At 36.2% G+C, this 19,606-nt stretch overlaps 3 protein-coding genes and 1 long non-coding RNA gene across 15 annotated transcripts; 3 read left to right on the plus strand and 1 right to left on the minus strand.

The window, feature by feature from the left end:
- Window positions 1-310: 310 nt before the first annotated feature.
- Window positions 311-3,765, minus strand: LOC116199790 (uncharacterized hydrolase YugF). 8 transcript variants are annotated; one of them, XM_031530284.1, is made up of 10 exons: window positions 3,476-3,765; window positions 2,955-3,049; window positions 2,772-2,869; window positions 2,609-2,658; window positions 2,165-2,260; window positions 1,943-2,032; window positions 1,720-1,812; window positions 1,532-1,627; window positions 888-953; window positions 311-756 (listed from the first exon to the last, which is right to left on the minus strand). In XM_031530284.1, the coding sequence occupies exons 1-10, from the start codon at window positions 3,653-3,655 to the stop codon at window positions 550-552; spliced, it is 1,071 nt and encodes a 356-aa protein (XP_031386144.1). In that variant the 5' UTR covers window positions 3,656-3,765; the 3' UTR covers window positions 311-549. The 8 variants fall into 8 exon arrangements, with proteins under 8 accessions (XP_031386144.1, XP_031386145.1, XP_031386150.1 ...); XM_031530285.1 differs by having other exon boundaries at window positions 1,943-2,260; window positions 2,772-2,858; window positions 2,990-3,036; XM_031530290.1 differs by having other exon boundaries at window positions 1,943-2,260; window positions 2,772-2,858; window positions 2,955-3,036.
- Window positions 3,766-4,000: 235 nt separating this feature from the next.
- On the plus strand, window positions 4,001-7,766 carry LOC116199791 (erlin-2-B). The gene is made up of 9 exons (XM_031530292.1): window positions 4,001-4,176; window positions 5,062-5,182; window positions 5,281-5,348; window positions 5,450-5,509; window positions 5,596-5,754; window positions 6,016-6,162; window positions 6,857-7,071; window positions 7,158-7,266; window positions 7,374-7,766. The coding sequence occupies exons 1-9, from the start codon at window positions 4,051-4,053 to the stop codon at window positions 7,479-7,481; spliced, it is 1,113 nt and encodes a 370-aa protein (XP_031386152.1). The 5' UTR covers window positions 4,001-4,050; the 3' UTR covers window positions 7,482-7,766.
- Window positions 7,767-9,746: 1,980 nt separating this feature from the next.
- On the plus strand, window positions 9,747-13,100 carry LOC116199789 (ureide permease 1-like). Of its 5 annotated transcripts, none has more exons than XM_031530281.1 (7): window positions 9,747-9,765; window positions 10,598-10,906; window positions 11,105-11,424; window positions 11,596-11,633; window positions 11,723-11,823; window positions 12,109-12,483; window positions 12,657-13,100. In XM_031530281.1, the coding sequence occupies exons 2-7, from the start codon at window positions 10,670-10,672 to the stop codon at window positions 12,807-12,809; spliced, it is 1,224 nt and encodes a 407-aa protein (XP_031386141.1). In that variant the 5' UTR covers window positions 9,747-9,765; window positions 10,598-10,669; the 3' UTR covers window positions 12,810-13,100. The 5 variants fall into 5 exon arrangements, with proteins under 5 accessions (XP_031386141.1, XP_031386137.1, XP_031386139.1 ...); XM_031530277.1 differs by lacking the exon at window positions 9,747-9,765 and adding an exon at window positions 9,793-10,049; XM_031530279.1 differs by lacking the exon at window positions 9,747-9,765 and adding an exon at window positions 9,865-9,885.
- Window positions 13,101-14,499: 1,399 nt separating this feature from the next.
- On the plus strand, window positions 14,500-16,053 carry LOC116199327. The gene is made up of 2 exons (XR_004155526.1): window positions 14,500-15,401; window positions 15,527-16,053. It is a non-coding gene; the product is annotated as an uncharacterized LOC116199327 (long non-coding RNA).
- The last annotated feature ends 3,553 nt before the right edge of the window (window positions 16,054-19,606 follow it).

Below are 19,606 nucleotides of genomic sequence, written 5' to 3' on the forward strand. Positions count from 1 at the left end.
CAACAGCATTGCTGTGGTAGCTGTTGGAGAGCGACATGACACGAGGTACGATGGAGGGAATGACTCATGACACATGGGAACATACTCTCTAGCAGGACGATGAGGCTCGAACTATGGGCAAATTGCACTGATGAAACATGACGGGTCATGCCAGCTTTTTTATACAAGGTCGAATATCAAAAGTTAAATTCAGATTCTATCGATCATGACTGATTGATTGGTTTTATACCGCATGACAAAAGTATGATTCCTTCCCTGAATGATGTTGGCGTCATGCATGAGTTCGGAACAAGATGATAACATGCTTGGGTTATGTCAAGCTATGTAAACTTTCATTCGACTGATATAATTAGGCAATTGCTTCACAACGAACATATGCTCCCGAGCTGGTAAAAGTTTTTCTCGAGTAGATGCTTCTCTCTGCCGTTTTGGCGAGAATTTTTCTCAATAGAAAGCTTCTCAGTGTAAAGGGGTTTCGTAGAGATTGACCCCAATCAATTGCATGACTAATGAACTCAACCAGGATCACATTCAATCAGGCTACTTGTACTAGTGGAGTGGTGGAGCTGGGTCAGGCGAGTCCGTTTGCTGAGATGCATCTCTGGGCTGAGAAACAAGCAGTAGTTCTCTACGATCTTCTTCAAGAACGAACTCAGTGATCAACTTCACGACAGCGCCTGGCTTCTCCACGTGAGGAATATGGCCGCAGTCGGGTATCTGATGTAGAATCGCACTTGGGAGTTCGCAGTGTAGCCTCTGTATTCATCCCGGAATTCACAATTATGTGGCAGTTAATGGTGGGGAACCGTAACCAACAGATGACGCAATCGAATTTCTAAACTGCAATAGTAAAATAAAGCCCAGGACTAACTACAATGAAGGCTCACCTCAGCTAGTTTGCTGTCGATTATCTTATCATCCTGGCCCCATATTATGAGCGTTCTCTGCTTCACCTGGTGGAATATTATCTCAATAAGCCGCTCATTACAAACCATAACAGCGTGACGGGACTGCTAGCTATAACGATGCTACTTCTGGATTATGAAAAATGTAGAAGCAATAAACATAAGATGGAAAATTTGGTGTTATTTCCAGACGGGGAAAGACAACTCGACTTTAATGACGTGAAGAGTTTACCAATGGTTGCTCAAAACTACCATAATCAATTTATTCTTTTCCAGTGGTACCAGAATCATATTTGATATCATCACCATTGCATGCAATTTGATTTTAATGCAATATGAGGTTGGGCCAGCACTAGTGTGTGTCATATTATTTTCTTCAATATGCTTTGCCTACACTGTCAATCCATTGTACATGTAAGACTACATCAACGTGCTGCTAATAGCCTAATACTGAGGACCTGGGAGATGAATCTTCAATGTGGTGTGCAATATTTAATATAGCAATTAAAACACAAGGCTACTAAGTCCTTTATATCTCTTGCAGGAGTAACCAAGATAGAGATGTTTTCCTTTTCCATACTTGCGAAGAGATGATGATGTTGTCAGGAAGCTGATCTTTTGCATACCTGTCCGATCTGGGCAGTCACATTATATCCACCGCTAAGCATAAAATCAACAGTAGCATCCTCCCACCAAGGATATCGGCAATGCAAGCGACCAATCTAGATTGGGTTTCAAGGACAGTAGGAAATGATCAGAGCCATCTATCTAATAGCTTGCGCTCCATGTGATGGGAAATAGTTCAAGGACTCACATTGGCCCAATCTATGTTGGTGTTGACCGGTAGACCATTGAATGCCAGAACATTAACATAAAAACGGAGAGGAAAGCTCTTCAAAATGGCCACCTGACAACAAAACAATCCTTACAGTTGGTGTAGCTTAAGCAAAAAAACTGGAAGAACAATTCGAGGAAAAGGACTGATTCACTATAATTACTGCAGACTAAAAGAAGATTAGTCTGAGGGGATAGCCTACCCCGGCATAGGCCAAAGCTTTGGGTAAACTTGACATTTTTCCTGTGCCTTCTGTATATACACTTGCATCAATTAAAACCAGCTTTTCGACCTGAAAATTCAAGATACCATCTAGGACGCCAACTGAAGTATCAATCTTGGTTTTTTTGGATACAGATATGTGAGTGCCAATACTGGTAAGCACTTGCCCTCCAGCAAAGAGAAAATAAAAGGAAGCACTTACAGCTTCTGGATGGGCGACTGCGAAGTCAATTGCAACTGCAGCACCGAGGCTTGGTCCAACTAATATCATTGGCTTTTTGATGTATGCTTTCCACATCTATGGTTCACGAGAGAAAAACCAATTTAATGAACATAACTATTTATAAGATTTTGTGGGACCCAATATTGCCAACTCTTTCCACAATGACGTTATTTTAAATCCCTAGTTGTGGATAAAATGATTGTCTAGCCAGCACAGCGCTGCTTCCAAAGGCATCTCACTAAGTTTTGCAGGGAAAAGTATGAGTTCTACGCTATTTGCAGTCTAAAATAAGCATATGGAATTCATTGAAATTTTGAGTAGGAAAGCTTCAGGATTTCTTCTGAGATTTTCGTTACCAAGACTTGAGCTCGAAGAGAGAATCTAAAGTTCCCTCATGAGAGTAGAAGGCTTGGAACAACGTACCCGATAAAGGTGCTCACGTTTGGATGCCACATTACATGGGGGACGTCTTTCTGTTGCACGAAAACAGAACAAAAGAGGATGTCAAAATGGAAAGTCGGAAACAGAACAACTTGCTTGAAAGACATAATTCAGTATATAGCTTAGGAGTATGGGGCACACGCACTGAGATCGGAGAAACCCCAACCGAGAATGTCGATAGCCCAAGTCTCTAGGCCAGCTTCCTCAAGCAAGGGGTAACCGTATCTCCATTCTAAACACGAGCTGAATGATCAGAAGCAGTGAACTCAAGATATGAAGAAATAACCGAGAGCACTTCAGCAGACCACACCTCGGATACTGCCAGTACCTGTCAAAACCATGCAGGAGTACTAATGGACTTGCCTTGCCCGACACGAGTGGTTTCACACAGCTGGCCATGACGCGAATTCCTGATAGGTCAACCTGTAGATATCAGTCAAAGGAAATGAAATGCGAATCTTAGTTTCTTAAAAAGAAGAAGAGAAAGGGGTTATCCATCTCATAAACTGGAGCCCTGGCCCCTGCTGGGTGTCATAACACAGTGAAACAACTACTTTCCTAGTCAAGGACATTTGCCAACAAAAAATACTCGAGACACGGCCATTGGCAACGACTTTAACGTCAAAGTGAAAGGACTTAGCTTTACACTGAACACTTCAGCAGAGGTGCCAGCATCACATTTCATTCACATATTTAGAAGGTATTGCTCAGACTACATATCCAAAGTCCAATGCATCTCTGCTATCTGATGAAAAACTGAAAACCCGGGTAGACCAAGGAATTGGGCTGATGGTAGACCCAGAGGAGAAAAAGAGAACTTTGCTAGAATGGTTTTGCTTCCCAACTCACCGGAAGTCGCTCGATCCGGGAGGCGAGCTTCCGGGCGAATCCATCCCTGATGTTCTCGACCTGCTTGGGGAGGAAGGGAGGGAACTCGCCGTCGGCTGAGACTCTGAAACGGCGGAAGCTTCTCCGGATGGAGGCGGCCGGTATGGAGCCGACCGAGAGGGCAAACGCCATCGCACCCATCTCAGAGCCTCTCCTCTCTCCCTGTCTCGCGCTCTCTCTCTACCGTTCACTGTTCAGAGCCCAGGAGAAGAAGAAGAGGAGCGGGGACGACATGCACCTCATCCTACAGAATGGCTGGCGGGTTTTTAAGGACTCTAACGTACGCGACCATGTCGCGCGTGTTTTCAAACCACTATCCGGTTTCAGTCCCCGGGCCCATTGGGCCCTGTTGGTATGAGGTCCGGGCTCAGAAATGTTGGGCTTGCTTCTGCTCGGCCCATTATTAGTACTTTTGCATTTTCCGTCTTGGTAGGCCCACGAAGACTGCCCAACCCACGGAAGACGCCTGACCTGACTTCCTGATCGTCTCGTCTCCCCGCCTCAGTTCAGCTCACGCAGAAAAAGCAAAAACCGCCATGGATCCATCGGAGCAACTCGCTGGAGGACAGCCACGTCCGCCGTCGCCTCCTCCTCCGCCTCCTCCGCCTCAAAGCTCCGCACCGCTCTCCTTCCTCCTCTTCTTCATCGCCATTCTGTCGTTCGTACGGAGCCTCTCTCTCTCTCTGTGACAGCCTTTAACTCAGAAGCAGACTTACGCATACTAGCACTTGAGCTCGAAACTGATTGTCTCTGTTTGCGTAGGGTGTGATTTGCTTAGCTGTATGAATCTGAATCAGCTAAACGGTCCCCATGAGCTGTTATGGCGAGGAATTTTTTGATAACCTTGTTTCTAAATTTGGCCTCTCATTACAGTCCAGAGCTCGTTAATGGTGATCTCAATTGGTTCCTAATTCATAGTTGATATTCGTTTCTTTTCCATTTTCTTGAGTTCGGCTTTGGGATTAGACTTTAGGGCCCGTTTGATTTCAGTATTTGATTTTAGAATCATTATTTTGATTCTAACTTTACCCACTACACAACAAAAATACACGTTTTCCAAGTTAAATTTATAATACTATCTCATTTGTTCTTTTCCACGACCAAAATCAAAATCAAAGTTACTTTTAACTCTAAAACCAAGCGCACTCTATAAGTGTCATGAAGGGGCTGAGGTGCGCATTGATCTCGTTCTTGTATTGACATCGTAATGAGTTCTGAGAGAAAGGTAGTTGGAAAGTTGAGTGAAAATGGAGAAAGTATTTGATATTCGAAATGCTGATAATTTCGTTTTGAGTGATCCTGGCGATACTGATAGGTCCGCTGACTGCCGATTTATTCTTCTTCTGCCTCTACTCTTAAGCTGGCGGTTTACTTCTTGAACTTCTAGTTCTTGTTGAGCTACTATTCCAGCTTAGTCTTAAGTCATTTGCTTGATTCGTGATGAATTACGGATTGTCCTCTAGAAGACATACTCTTTGTCCTCAATAGAACAAATAATTATGTCATTGAAACTATGAATCATTAATTTAGGGCTCCTGTGTTTGCAGATCGTGATTCCATCTACAACAACTGTCAAGAACAGCTTAAGTGTTCTACATCAAGTGCCAGAAGGTCATGTCGGGGTGTATTGGAGAGGTGGTGCCCTCCTCAAGACAATTACTGATCCCGGTTCGTCCACGGCCTTTTCTTTCTCATGGATTTTTGCGCTATTCTTGCTTGTCCTAGACTTCCGTTGCAACTTGACAGTATTTATTCTTGTTATCTAGGTTTTCATCTGAAGCTGCCTTTGATAACTCAATACGAGCCTGTTCAAGTGACCCTTCAGACTGATCTGGTAACGCTCCTTCCTCTTTGCCTTTTTAATTGGTGGATGCTGTAAATGCTTTTGTATGTTAATGTTATTAGGTTTGGATTTCATTTTTGTCTTTAATGCAGGTTACGGATATTCCTTGTGGTACAAAAGGAGGTGTTATGATTACCTTTGAGAAGATAGAGGTGGGGCTTTGAAGCCTTTGAATGCTATCAAGTATGTAATGGTTAGATTGGCAATACTACTCATGTTTTCTTATGGTTTTGTGCAGGTCGTGAACCGCCTCCGCAAGGACTATGTTTATGACACGCTGCTTGATTATGGGGTCCACTATGACAACACATGGATATATGACAAGATTCATCATGAAATCAATCAGTTCTGCAGCTCTCACTCGCTGCAACAAGTATACATCGATGTGTTTGATCAGGTGAGAGAGGTTATTAATTAAGACACTGAATCATATATAATCTGATACTGCAATATCAATACCTCAATCTCATGATTACGTCAAGCGAAAGCTTAAGAAACGTATTCTGGGCACTTAAATGGTGTGAACTATAACCTGATTTTCCTGGCCAAGTTTATAGTTAAAAATGAGAAACTTCGGTTTCAAAATTTAAATTCTGGCCAACCAATTGTTTTGCTGCCCCTGAAGAAAATACTATCATGGTGATGGTCATTGTTTCAGATTGATGAGAAGATGAAGGAAGCTCTTCAAGTTGACTGCACACGATATGCTCCCGGTATTGAGATACTCAGTGTGCGTGTAACGAAGCCAAATATTCCAGATAGGATTAGGAGAAACTTTGAACAGATGGAAGAGGAAAGGACCAAGGTACTATCTTTTTTTCTTTTTTTGAAATATAGTCTTTTCAACTTCTGTATTGATGTTTATAAGCAATTTTATCTTTTATTTATTTATTTATTATGTGAGATGAGGTTAAATCTTAAGGCTTGGGCACAAGACAGTTCAGGATGTTTCATGGCTTTTAATGCAGATGGAATCAATAGCTTGTTATTAAATTTTTATTGAACAGACCTGGATTAAATGAAGAAAACTGAAATTTCTAAATTTGATTTCTCCCGTTAGGTTGACTGAAAAAACCAGATACCTCTCTCTCTCTCAGTTTAAGTTATGTTTTCATCAGAGATGGGAACATGGGCCAAGCTAAAGCTATTATAAAACATGCAATTCATTCTAAACGTAAAAGAAAAGAAGAATAAAAACCAAAAGTATCATGGTAGTACATAAGATGTAACCATCCCTCCGGGGGAAAAAAAATCCAAAATGCTTACCAGTTATGTTTTCATGTCAAAGACAGCTCTATAGTTTGAGTATCATGCGATGAGATCATATTTGATGCATATGCACCATGCAATTTCTTTGTTTCCTCTACCTTTTCTTTGATTTCTGCTTATATAATAATTATAGTCAGTGTGTCCTTTTCATTGAAAATGAGAGGATGAGGGTGTCCGGTAAGTGAACAATATACAACCACTGATGAAATTCTGTGGATGCTTCGTTGTAGGTCTTAATTGCGATAGAGAAGCAGAAGGTTGCCGAGAAAGAGGCAGAAACAATGAAGAAGATGGCTATCAGTGAAGCCGAAAAAAATGCCAATGTCAGCAAGATCTTGATGGAGCAAAAGTTGATGGAGAAAGACAGTTCCCGGAAGCAGCAAGAGATAGAGAATCACATGTACTTGGCTCGTGAGAAGAGTCTTGCAGATGCTGACTTCTATCGGTGAGAATCCTTTATGCGTGATCATCCTAGTGCAGGCATGTGAAAATCCTAAAGTAACTGCTGTTATATGCTTGTTTTGGTTTCAGTGTGATGAAGGAGGCTGAAGCAAACAAATTGAAGCTCACTCCGCAGTTTCTCGAGCTCAAATTCATAGAGGCCATCGCAGGAAACACCAAGATTTTCTTTGGTAACAAGGTGCATGTCACTTTCTTGCATCCTTCGGTCAAATCTCCAATTTAGAACTCTCTTCTTCCCGCTCTGCTTTCTTCCCCTTCTTCGTGATGACTTCTTCCTTGGTGCAGGTGCCAAACATGCTCTGGGATCAGAGATTGCTCGGGAGCTTCCTGCAGAATATGACGAGGGTAGTCTCCGAAGTGGCGTCTACAGATGGAAAGTCACAATCCTCTTGAGCTTTGTGATCAGTACGCCATCAAACACGTGATCAGCGCAATATAAACGCTGATACATATCTTAATTGTAGCTTGACAAGAATCGATCGCATGTAATCCTTTGCAAGCTCAGGTTGTTGCAGGAGTTTGGCTGTTTAGTGATCTATATGCTGCTTGTAGGAATGAAATGAAGAGATTTTACAACTCGGGCTGGAAAGGGAAAGCCATATCTGCAATATTCATGTTTGATATTCAGTGATCTATACAAACACGGAAAAGCATCCGATGCGACTATATGTCATCAAATCTTTTTTGCAATATGGATTCCGCCACAAAGCGTTGGTCCGACATTAAACACGGTTAGGTACAGTTATCTTTTTTAGAAAACATTCAATTTGGTTCTCGAAAGATCAATTTGCCAATAATTTAGTTTCTCAATGAATTTTGTTAACAATTTGATCTTTGAAAGATTAATTTTGCAAACAATTTGGTCACTTAATGAATTTTGCCAACGATTTAGTCCTTGAAAGATAAGTTGGTTGGTCCATGAAAGATTAATTTTGTCAATAATTTGGTTCATTAATGAATTTTGTCAACAATTTGGTCCTCAAAAGATCAGTTGATCAACAATTTGATCTTCAAAAGGTTGCTTGGCTAGACAATTTAGTCTCGACATTAGCAGACCATTGACGCCATGATGATAATCTGATCTGAAAATTGATGTGTCATACCCTTAACTAACGGCCAGTGAAAAATTGTATTTTTAATCCCCAAACTCGATATGACATTGTTTTCATCGTTTGTCCCTCCTCCCCCTTAAAAAAAAAAACCCCACAAGCCCACTGAAACTGAACGATAGCGTTCCATCCTCCCACCATACAAAAAGACGTTCACATTTTCACTTGCTTAGCTCTGTAAATTCAGCCATTCTCTATCCTCATTTTAACCCTAATTTCGAAAATTTCTCTGCAAAATGTGAAGACATAGTGAATGAGTGGCGAAATCAACAACTCCATCACGTGTTTCGTGCAGGTTAGACCACCCCTTGATTCTACGTTAGTTGAGATTCCCTTTTCTTTTGTAGAAGATGAGAGTGGGATGATGACCAAAACGACGTTATAACTGATTTGAGGATTAAAAAATCAATTTTAAATTGTCGTTAGTTAAGGATGTGCCATATTAGCTTCCATGTCAGATTATCGTCATGGTAATGACGGTTAGTTAATGTTGGGACTAAATTGTCTAGCAAAACGATCTTTCGAAGATCAAATTATTGGCTAACTGACCTTTTGAGGACCAAATTATTGGCCAACTAATTTTTGAGGACCAAATTGTCGGCAAAATTCATTGAGGGACCAAATTATTGACAAAATTAATCTTTCGATTACCAAATTGTTGGCCAATTGATCATTCGATGACCAAATTATTGGTAAAATTCATTGAAGAAACAAAATTGTTGGCAAACTCATCGTTCAGGGACCAAATTGAATGTTTTCTCTATCTTTTCGGTTTGCATGAATTTTCAGCAACCAATACCCGAGCTGCATTACTGGTGAAAGATAACCAAATCCAAGCTTAGGAGTTTGAGTGAGGATGTAATGCATAGATAGGCTATATGGCAGAGTCAGATTTCTGCTGATATATGTCATATCATTTACTAATACTCTGCATCGATTTTAGAAGTTACGTTCTCAAGCTGATACGATGATCCATATAATTTGGAGGTTAAATTTGGTAAGTCGTGGATCCCTAATAATATTTTGTCTTTTTAAAATGTGTCGCGTTTCAATTTTAGATAATCGACTGCCTGTGCATATTATCAGTTACATCATATAATTTAGTATGCAAAGTAGTTGATAGTACGTATATGCAATCGACTGTCTGAATGGTTTACGAGCCGAAATACGATACAAATAAATAGAAATATGACGCGAATACGATCAGAAAAAGACAAAATAATGATAGTGGATCCGTCACTTGACTGAAAATTTCCCGTAATGCGAAACTACATTAAAGGAGTTTGAAATGGAACTGCAAACCGACAAAAGTCAGACGTTTGAAAAGAGTGCCCCTCTTGCATCAAATCCGTGCGGTCTACAGACTCGTTTTGTCCACAATCTCATATGATATTCCTCCCGATTGGTTGACCGAGTCTGAATAATTTAAACGTGCGAAATGCCGGAAATGCCCTTGGCCCACCTTGATAGGCGGCGACAATGACAGAGGGAAATGCCGTGGGGGAGGAGAGACTGAAGAACAAGAACAGAATCCTCAAAGATTCCCCTCTATGCCGCTGACAGTTAAGGCAAGGCCATTGAAAGAGATTCCGTCCCCGCTCCCTCCCTCCCTCCCTCCCTCCCTCCCTCCATTTCTATACTTAGACACTCTCGTTTCAGCATATCTGTGTATGTACATACCTGAAAAGGTAGGAAAGTGAATCTCCATACATTGGAATACGGTACAGAGATTCCATCTTCTTTGGGATTCTGTCTTTGTTTGGGGGGGTGCTGAGGTTCGAGATTCCGGTTTGATTCTTGTTGGGTCATCCCAAGAACAGTGTTTCGAATCCAGCTATTGATCGGGATATTGGTAACAGATCTCTCCTCTGACTCTGTCCACTTCCAGTTTCGTCGAATTTAGTGTTTCTCTAATGCGGTTTCTGGATCGTATTTCGTGGTCGTTTACCGAGTCCTGTGTTTCTGGACTGTTATTGTTTTGGTTGGTTGGTGTTGGTGTCAGTCTGATGTCAGCTACTTTGCCTGATGTGTCCTCTCCTCCTGCAAACTGCCATCGACATCTTAGCGTGCTGCCGTCTCCGGTTTATATTAATCAATCGGGTCTATTCAGTTTTTACGAATTGAATATTGGTGACTGCGTGAGCACGGATCTACGGTTGCGGATCCATTGGCTTTTCACAAACCTTCATGTGGCCCAGATGATGGGCATTGGTTGTTTTAGTCAAGCACGTGCTCATTTTTCTAATCCAACCATAGTAAAAGAATCCCCCACTTTGAAATCTTTGAAAGTCGGGTTGCTTTACTTTTCTTCTTTGTTTATTCTATTGGATATGCCTCAGGCTCCGTTGATTTTGAATGCCGATATGAGATCTCATAAACGTCTTCTCTTCTCGCCGGCAGGATCCCTTTGCTGTTTCTCAAACTGGTCAGCGTAGCAGCAGATAGTAGTTTTTGCGGTTTGAGAGCTTGAAAATGTATCTGGTGGAGAGCAAAGGAGGAGCTATAGCATGTATGTTGCTGGCTCTCTTCTTCTTGGGCACTTGGCCGGCTGTTCTCACTCGCCTCGAACGGCGGGGAAGACTCCCTCAACATACTTACCTTGACTACACGATCACCAATCTCTTGGCAGCCGTTATTATCGCTTTCACGTTCGGGCAGATCCATAAGGGTACGCACGAAGCTCCCAACTTTCTGGAGCAACTCTCTCAGGTGAGCTTCCCTTCTTATTCAAAGGTCCATATAAAACAATTGTATCGGGGAGAGTAGTTTCAAGATCCTTAGAAGAGTGAGTGGCATAGTTCATCAAAGCCGTTGCAGGGTTCTCCACAAGACAGTTTGCGACTCCCATGATTTTCTTACCGTTTACTTGCTGATTTCAGGTTATCTGTATGTCTTGATTTATCACAGGATAATTTCCCATCAGTTGGATTTGCAATGATAGGAGGGATAGTTCTTAGCCTTGGGAACCTAGCCACACAATACGCGTGGGCCTTTGTTGGTTTATCCGTCACAGAAGTCGTCACATCCAGCATTACAGTCGTTATAGGAACAACTGTGAATTACTTTCTTGATGGGAAAATTAACAAAGCCGAAATTCTGTTCCCTGGAGTTGGTTGCTTTTTGATAGCAGTTTGTCTAGGCTCTGCTGTCCATGCATCTAATGCAGCTGATAATCGAGCAAAGCTCAACGCCCTTTCCAAAATGAATGAAGTTGAGGCTGGGAATGGGTACACCGTACACTCCTTTTCCTCTTGAGCTTGCTCGGTTTTTGAGATATCGTTAAATACATTGAGCTTTCTGTAGCAATGACTGACGCATATTTGCTTAGATGCATAGATGCTTTTGTTCATACTATATTGCATTATGCTAAGATGACCTTTATGTCGATTTTCTGACAGGCTTGTGCCTTCACTCAACGGAGCATACGTGAACGAAGGTAAGAAAATATCGCGATTTATATAGCTATTATTGCCCTCACACTTCATTCTGTTTTATTGAATTACGGAAAACTCCGAAACTGTCCAGGTGGATTGAAGGATGTTGAGAGAGGAAGTCGACCCGAAGAGAAGGCAAAACCAGGAACTGCAGATTTTCTTGTGCAACTCGAGAACAGGAGATCAATCAAGGTCAGTGAGTAGAAGGCGATCGGTTTAAATATATTCAGCACTTTCATATGTTCCTGTCTCATAGCCTGCAACATGATCTTGCACTGATAGAGTGGTTTTCGTTTCTGGAAGCGCGATTAGCAAGCTCACATCCATTGATATTTCCAACTCTCAAGTAGAGAAAAAGTGAAAATTTGAAGATTAGAAGATTTTTGAGTTTTCTCAATCCAGACTGAGCCATTCTAGACTCTTATTTTGCTCTTCAGCATGTCGTGATTCAGATGTGCGTTTTGCTTTCACTCGCAGGTGTTTGGGAAGAGCACTGTGATCGGGCTTGGGATAACTTTCTTCGCCGGATTCTGCTTCTCCCTCTTCACGCCTGCGTTTAACTTGGCCACGAATGATCAATGGCACACCCTGAAGAAAGGGGTCCCCCACCTGTCTGTTTACACTGCTTTCTTCTACTTCTCGTTGTCTTGCTTCTTTGTTGCCCTCGTTCTGAACATCAGCTTCCTCTACCGGCCGGTGCTGAACCTGCCGAAAACAACTTTCAAGGCTTACATTAACGATTGGAATGGGAGAGGGTGGGCCCTCTTGGCGGGTCTTCTCTGCGGGTTTGGGAATGGGCTCCAGTTCATGGGGGGGCAGGCTGCGGGATATGCAGCAGCAGATTCTGTTCAGGTAAACCAATGCTCAGAAAGTGCACTAAAAGTACTTGGAAAATGTCTATTTAAACATCATTGTTCGGTGGTGAGCAGCCTTGATAATACAGAAAGAGCTGCATAACACCCCGTCAAACATTGAGTTGAGTTGTTTTTAATTCTCATCTGTTAAGAATTCTGATAACTGTGCAGGCACTTCCATTGGTGAGCACATTCTGGGGGATACTACTCTTCGGGGAGTATCGGAAATCATCAAAGAGAACTTACATATTGCTCATCGGGATGCTTTCGATGTTTATTGTGGCAGTTGGTGTTCTAATGGCATCAGCAGGACACCGGAAATGATCTCAGAGCTGTATGCTGGAACTGGGATTCTTCTCTGTGGCATAAATAAACACCGGAAAATCTCGAAATTGGAGACCAAGACAAAGTGAGAGAATCATGTCTGTATGGATTGCATGGCTGAATTAGAATTCTCAATCTGTAAATAACGGAGAAGGTCCGAGGAAAAATGAATGTAAAGAAAGTAGACAGAAGTTTTATCAACCGGTAGGGTCCCGGGAATTCGGATTTCCTTTCTCATTCAGTTAAACATTGTGTAAACTTAAGTAGAACATGGAAGCAAATTCAGTCAAACCCCGATCCTCCCTCCCTCCCTCCCTCTCTAACCTCACCGACGTCCTCATATTCGAGTCAGTGGCGGGACCTTTGATATCTCTCTTTTAACCATTGAGGAGGGGATCTTCGAGGTCAAAACTACTGCCAGAGACACTCATTTGGGAGGTGTGAAGATTTCGACAACAGGTTGGTGAATCACTTCGTGCAAGAATTCAAGAGGAAGCACAAGGAGGATATCAGCGGGAATGCCAAAGGTGCAACTGCTGCTGCAGGACTTCTTCAAAGGGAAGGCCCTATGCAGTATCTGTCTTTTTTTTAATAATTCTTTTTTTTTAAAATATAATATAAAATAGACAATGCCAAAAAAAATATAAAATATGTAATTGATACATAACAAATAATTATTCATTAAAATAATTACAAGCTCCTTAATAAATAAGTATTTATAACTTTAAAGAACTTATGTATTGAAATATTTGGGTGAATAACACATAATAAATAGGATATAAATAATATAAACTACAAAATAATTTTTAAAAAATAATTTTATAAAAATTGATTCTAATATTTTAATCAATTAAAATAATTAGATAATATTGTTTTATTTTTAATTAAATTTAAAATAATCTAATATATTCATTAAAAGTATTTTAACAATTATACAACATGATTTATTAAGTCTATATAATAATTTATTATTACTAATAACTTTTCAAGTTATCATAAATTACCCATTAATTATAATAAATTGTGATAAATTTAATATATTTTGTGATAACTCCTACATTGAACAAGCTATAACTAATTGAACATAGTTATCAGAATTTGTGATGACCTCTATATATTTTCTGATTAATTATTACTAGTGATAATCTCAGTATACTTAGTAATAGCTTGTTAAATTATTATAAATTATCCTTTAGTTATCATAAGTTGTGATAATATCAATATATTTTTTGATAATTAGGAGAGTTATCATAAAATATACTAAGGATATCATTAATTAAAAAGACATAATTACTTTTAGCTATAATTTATCATTTAGTGTGATAACATTGGTTCAGTTAGTGATACTGTCAGTTAATTTTGTGATAACTTGACTAGTTATCACAAAATATATCGAGATTATGAGAACTAATGACACCTGAGGGATAATTTATGATAAGTAGATAAGTTATCATAAAATATAGGGGTATTTACCTAAAATGACCCATGATTTGTTCGTTTTGTCAAATCTATCATATGTTTTTTTTGTCAAATCTATCCCATGATTTACTTTTTGCATCAAATCTATCCCAGTGTTATCTTTTCCGTCGACATCTAACGGCCATGTTGACGTGGCGCTCGCGTGGCAAGTGTGGCCCACTATCTCTCCACATACCACGTCAACACGGCCGTTAGATGTCGACAGAAAAGATAATGCTGTGATAGATTTGATGCAAAATGTAAACTGTGAGATAGATTTGACAAAAAAAAACATATGATAGATTTGACAAAACAAACAAACCATGAACCATTTTAAGTAAAAACCCCTAAAATATATCGAGATTAAAAGTGAAAGCCTTAGTGTAATTTGTGATAACTGCGATACACTTTATGATAACTTATTAATTATCACGAATTATCCTTTAGCTATCATTCAATGTGATGGCCCGAATAAATTTTTTTTGGAGAAAAGATCATAAAATATATTGGAGTTATCACTGGTTATATAAAAATTGTTATTCTCAATGATAATTTATCTCTTAAAGTGATAACCTCAGTATAATTAGAGATAACTTAAGTATATTTTGTTATAACTAATAAGTTATCACAAATTACCTCTTAGTCATCATTAAGTATGATAACCTAAGTATAATGAGTGATAATCTCAGTATATTTTCTAATAACTTCTCCAGTTATCACAAAATATATTGAGATTATAATACCTAATGATAACTTAGATATAATATATGATAACTTAATAAGTTATCACAAAATATACAAAGATTATCACTATTTGTACGAAGGTTATTACACCTTGTGATTACCTCAATAATTATAGTTACCCCTTTTAACGAGTTATCACAAATTTGATGTCGGTTATCATATATAGTGATAACTTATTCATAATTTGTAATAACTCGATAATATTATTATAATATTTACTTATTAAATAATTAATACCTTTTATTATTTTTGTATTTTTTATCATTAAATATATTAATAATCTTTTCTAAAATATTTCATAAATTTTTTCATAAAATCGACTCCACCCATTCTCCCTCATCCCAAGACCCGTCCAGGCCCTGGACGGCATAAGTTCCCCAGAGATAAGAGGTAAAAGCTGTAAAAGTCATCATACCATTATTCCTTACAATCTTCTCCTCTCTCCTCTTCTTACACCCACTTCCCTTTCACTCTCATATCCTCTTCCTCTTTGTTGAGATGTGTCTCGTATTCAGTGAGAACTCGAAAACTCGAAAAAGAGAACGAAGATCGATCAAAGAGGAGGAGGAGGAATCTGCAGAGGCATTGTCCATAGTGTGCTCAGGCACACATTTACTGAGGCGCCGGAATTGTCAGTCTTGAGGCACAGTTTTCCATGTTGAGGCATGGATGGTTGAGTGAGAGATATTCTTGTGATTCTGTTTCCTTTATGGACCGATGCAAATCAGAATGAATTCAACTAGGTGGTTCAGAGATATTTTGGATATATTCTAGAGAATATTTGGAGTTTTGTACCTATATACGATAGGGGAAATCTTGAATAAGATACGTTGGATGTAAATCAAGTGTAATCCTTTTGAGAAATTCTCAGTTATTCTCTTGGAGTCTTTATGGTTCATAGAGTAAGAGAGTTGTGAGATTGAGAGGATTATAAAGTTCTTCTCGAGTTTAAGTCTTATAACGGGGGTTAAGAAACATGATTGTAATTTTTATTGTAACATCATGTTTTCGATCCAGTGAAATTTCCTACTTTGTTTGTCAATATTTCCCTCGCCTTGAAGGTTTTATCATGTATATTTGACGTCGTTTATTTTTCGACTTCTCGTTATTCTAATATCGTTTTGGCATTACAACACTATTCTTCCACCATCACCTTCCATTTTTTAATTTTCTTTTATATTTCGCTTCATTTTCATTAAAAGATTTTATCAATATAATTTTGATTAACTTATAAACCGTGTGTAACACGGGTGTTAGCTTTTGCTTTATAATTGATAACGGAGGCAATTATATCTGTATCTGACCTCCTTTAAACTTTGTTTTCTCGCTAAATACATATTATGAAGGGCATGTACCGCAATCACATTTAATTTCTTAATGTATTTATATAGAAAAGTGCGATGATATAAATTAATTCTCAATATTTGTATATTTGATTTTTCAGTATATTTCTTACTTTTTTTATAAAAAAATTACGTATCAATTTGTAATTTTTGTTTTTCAGGAATTCTTATAACTAGTGTGTTGCATGGGATAGTCCATCAATTTGGAAAAAATATAATTAAAAATAAAAAAGAAAAATTGCTTGGAGAATCAAAAATGAAACAAAAATAAACAAACATTCGCATTTAGTGGCAGAATAACTTACTTTTTGAGAGCTTGTGTAGAGAGATAGGAGTACCTTTCAAGAGATGAAATTGACATCACCAATCTTGAAAAAGAATATGAAAAAAAATTAGAGAAAAATAAAAGAATGAAATTTTTTGATAAAAATGAGAGAAAAAATCAAAGTATAAATTTAATTAACTCACTTGCATCTAGAGATATATAATTTTGAGAGTTCGCGTCTAGCTGTAGATGTATTTTTTGAGAGCTGAATATACTCATAATTATGTGAGTGATAATTCATATAACTATCATACAAAATATAGATAAATATAATTTGATTTATTTTTTTGATGAACAAATATGATTTTTTTGAAAAGAAAATATAATTTATATATATCTATAAATATTATCTAATCTATTTTTAAAAATAGATATCAGCAAAAATATATAATTGATATACACTTTTTCTTATTATATATACTAAAGGTTGTCCACATAACCATATATTAACATATTTTATATTACGTATGATTATATACTAATATTAATTTTTTAAAAAAATTCAAGATTATTAAATAATATCTATACATATAATAAAATCTTCTCATTTATTTCAAATACATTATGTTATATAGATTATAAAAATTAAAGAAATCAAGAAATTAGATTTTATGATGAGATATATTTATAAAAATATTTTTTATTAAAAATAATTTCTAAAATAAAAATATTTCAAAAATCTAGAAAGTTCCATATATCTCTATAAAATATTATCTAATCTATTTTTAAAAAACATAGATATCTATAAAACAATATAATTCATATATACTTTTTCTTATTATATATACTAAAAGTTGTCTATATAACCATATGTTAATATATCTATATTATGTATGTATATGTAAGAACATATTCTTGTTTTGATGTTAATACTGATGTGATGAAATATTATTTTTATTTTAAAAATTCAGGATATTTAAATCATATATAAATTAAAAATTTAAAAATAAGAAATAGTATTTTATGATGAGATATTTTAAAAAAATATTTTTATTAAAACTAATTCCGAAAATTAAACAAATTTTAAAACCTAGAAAGTTCCATTTAGAAAATCCATATTGCATTCAATGGAGATCGCCGTATTATCCAAAATATTTTACGGTATTTTTGGTTTTTAAATAGAATATTATTTCAAAAGATTTTGTCGCTAATTTTAAAATTGAATATAATTTAAAATTTAAAAAAACTAAAAAAATCAAGAATTTCATCTATAAACGGAGCGTTTTAAGACCATCTGGGATGAAATACTAACTTTCATATTAAAAATCCAATACTATTAAATGATATATAAATTATAAAAATTAAAGAAATTAAGAAATCTAAAAAAATCTTAAAAAAACCTAGAAAGTCCATTATTGCATTCAATTGAAAATTACTACAGTATCCAAAAGATTTTATAGGATTTTCGATTTTTTAAATGGAATATTATTTCAGAAGATTTTGTTGGTAATATTATAATCAAATATAATTTAAAATTTTAAAAACTCAAAAAATCGAGAAAGTTCTATTCAAAAAACGGAGCGTTCTGAAGTCATTTGGGCTGGCCCACCTCGTATCTTGCTTTGATAGACTCTAGTCATGAAGCCCGTGCGTTGCACAAGATAATTACACCAATTTGAAGAAAGAATTATAATTAAAAATTAAAAGAAAAATTACTTGGACAATTAAAAGTGAAACAAAAATAATAATATAAACAAATAACCTTTGCATTTGGCGGTAAAAAAACTTACTTTCTAAGAACTTATGTATATGAGTAACAATACTTTTCAAGAGATGAAATTTATATCACAAATCTTGAGAAAGAATACGAAAAAACAAAAAATTAGTGAAAAATAAAAGAATGAAAAATTTAGATAAAAATGAGAGAAAAAAATAAAGCATAAATTTAATCAGCTTACTTGCATAGTTTCGAGAGCTCGCATCTAGTTGTAGAGCTATTCTTTGAGAGTTGAATAGACTCTTATTTATGTGTGTAATAATTTATATTTATAACTATCATATAAAATATAGATAAAATGTAATCTGATTTGTTTTATTTTTTTGTGAACAAATCTGATTTGTTTTTTAAAAAGAAAATATAATTTATATATATATATATATCTATAAATATAATCTAATCTATTTTTAAAAATAGGTATCTGCAAAAACATATAATTCATATATGTTTTTTCTTACTATATATACTAATAGTTGTCCACATAACCAAATATTAAAATATTTTATATTATGTATGAATATATACTAATATATATACTTATATTGATGTTAATGTTTATTTATGAAATATTAATTTTTATTTTAAAAAATTCAAGATTATTAAATAATATGTATACATATAATAAAATTTTCTCATTTATTTCAGATACATTATAATATAAAAGTTAAAGAAATCAAGAAATTGGATTTTATGATGAGATATCTTTAAAAAAATATTTTTTACTAAAAATAATTCAAAAAATAAAAATTCAAAAAATCTAGAAAATTTCATATATATCTATAAATGTTATCTAATCTATTCTTAAAAAATAGATATCTATAAATTTAAAAGTTGTCCACATAACCATATTTTAATATATCTATATTAAGTATGAATATATAATAATATGTACTTATTTTGATGTTAATATTTATGTGATGAATATTATTTTTTTTTAAAAAATAAAGATTATTAAATTACATATAGATTATAAAAATTTTAAAAAATAAGAAATCGTATTTTATGATGAGATATCTTGTAATTTCGAAAATTGGAAAAAAAACCTAGAATATTCCAGTTAGAAAAATTCATATTGCATTCAATGGAGATCACCGCATTATCCAAAAAAAATTATGGTACTTTCGATTTTATCAAATGGAATATTATTTGGAAGATTTTGTTTCTAATTATATAATTTAGTATAATTTAAAATAAAAAATAAAAAAATCAA

The sequence above is a fragment of the Punica granatum genome, chromosome 3 (genome assembly GCF_007655135.1).
Source record: "Punica granatum isolate Tunisia-2019 chromosome 3, ASM765513v2, whole genome shotgun sequence".
NCBI classification, from domain to species: Eukaryota; Viridiplantae; Streptophyta; class Magnoliopsida; order Myrtales; family Lythraceae; genus Punica; species Punica granatum.

What these genes read in the sequence shown, in the direction of transcription:
- LOC116199790 (XM_031530283.1), bottom strand. Translation starts at nt 3,655, where the DNA reads ATGGGTGCGATGGCGTTTGCCCTCTCGGTCGGCTCCATACCGGCCGCC. An exon ending in CCAACATAGATTGGGCCAAT is followed by an intron (nt 1,628 to 1,719) that starts GTGAGTCCTTGA and finishes AACCCAATCTAG; the next exon opens with ATTGGTCGCTTGCATTGCCG. An exon ending in TGACTGCCCAGATCGGACAG is followed by an intron (nt 954 to 1,531) that starts GTATGCAAAAGA and finishes ATATTCCACCAG; the next exon opens with GTGAAGCAGAGAACGCTCAT.
- LOC116199791 (XM_031530292.1), top strand. Translation starts at nt 4,051, where the DNA reads ATGGATCCATCGGAGCAACTCGCTGGAGGACAGCCACGTCCGCCGTCG. An exon ending in CAAGACAATTACTGATCCCG is followed by an intron (nt 5,183 to 5,280) that starts GTTCGTCCACGG and finishes CTTGTTATCTAG; the next exon opens with GTTTTCATCTGAAGCTGCCT. An exon ending in TGACCCTTCAGACTGATCTG is followed by an intron (nt 5,349 to 5,449) that starts GTAACGCTCCTT and finishes TCTTTAATGCAG; the next exon opens with GTTACGGATATTCCTTGTGG.
- LOC116199789 (XM_031530281.1), top strand. Translation starts at nt 10,670, where the DNA reads ATGTATCTGGTGGAGAGCAAAGGAGGAGCTATAGCATGTATGTTGCTG. An exon ending in AGAACAGGAGATCAATCAAG is followed by an intron (nt 11,824 to 12,108) that starts GTCAGTGAGTAG and finishes TTTCACTCGCAG; the next exon opens with GTGTTTGGGAAGAGCACTGT. An exon ending in CAGCAGCAGATTCTGTTCAG is followed by an intron (nt 12,484 to 12,656) that starts GTAAACCAATGC and finishes ATAACTGTGCAG; the next exon opens with GCACTTCCATTGGTGAGCAC.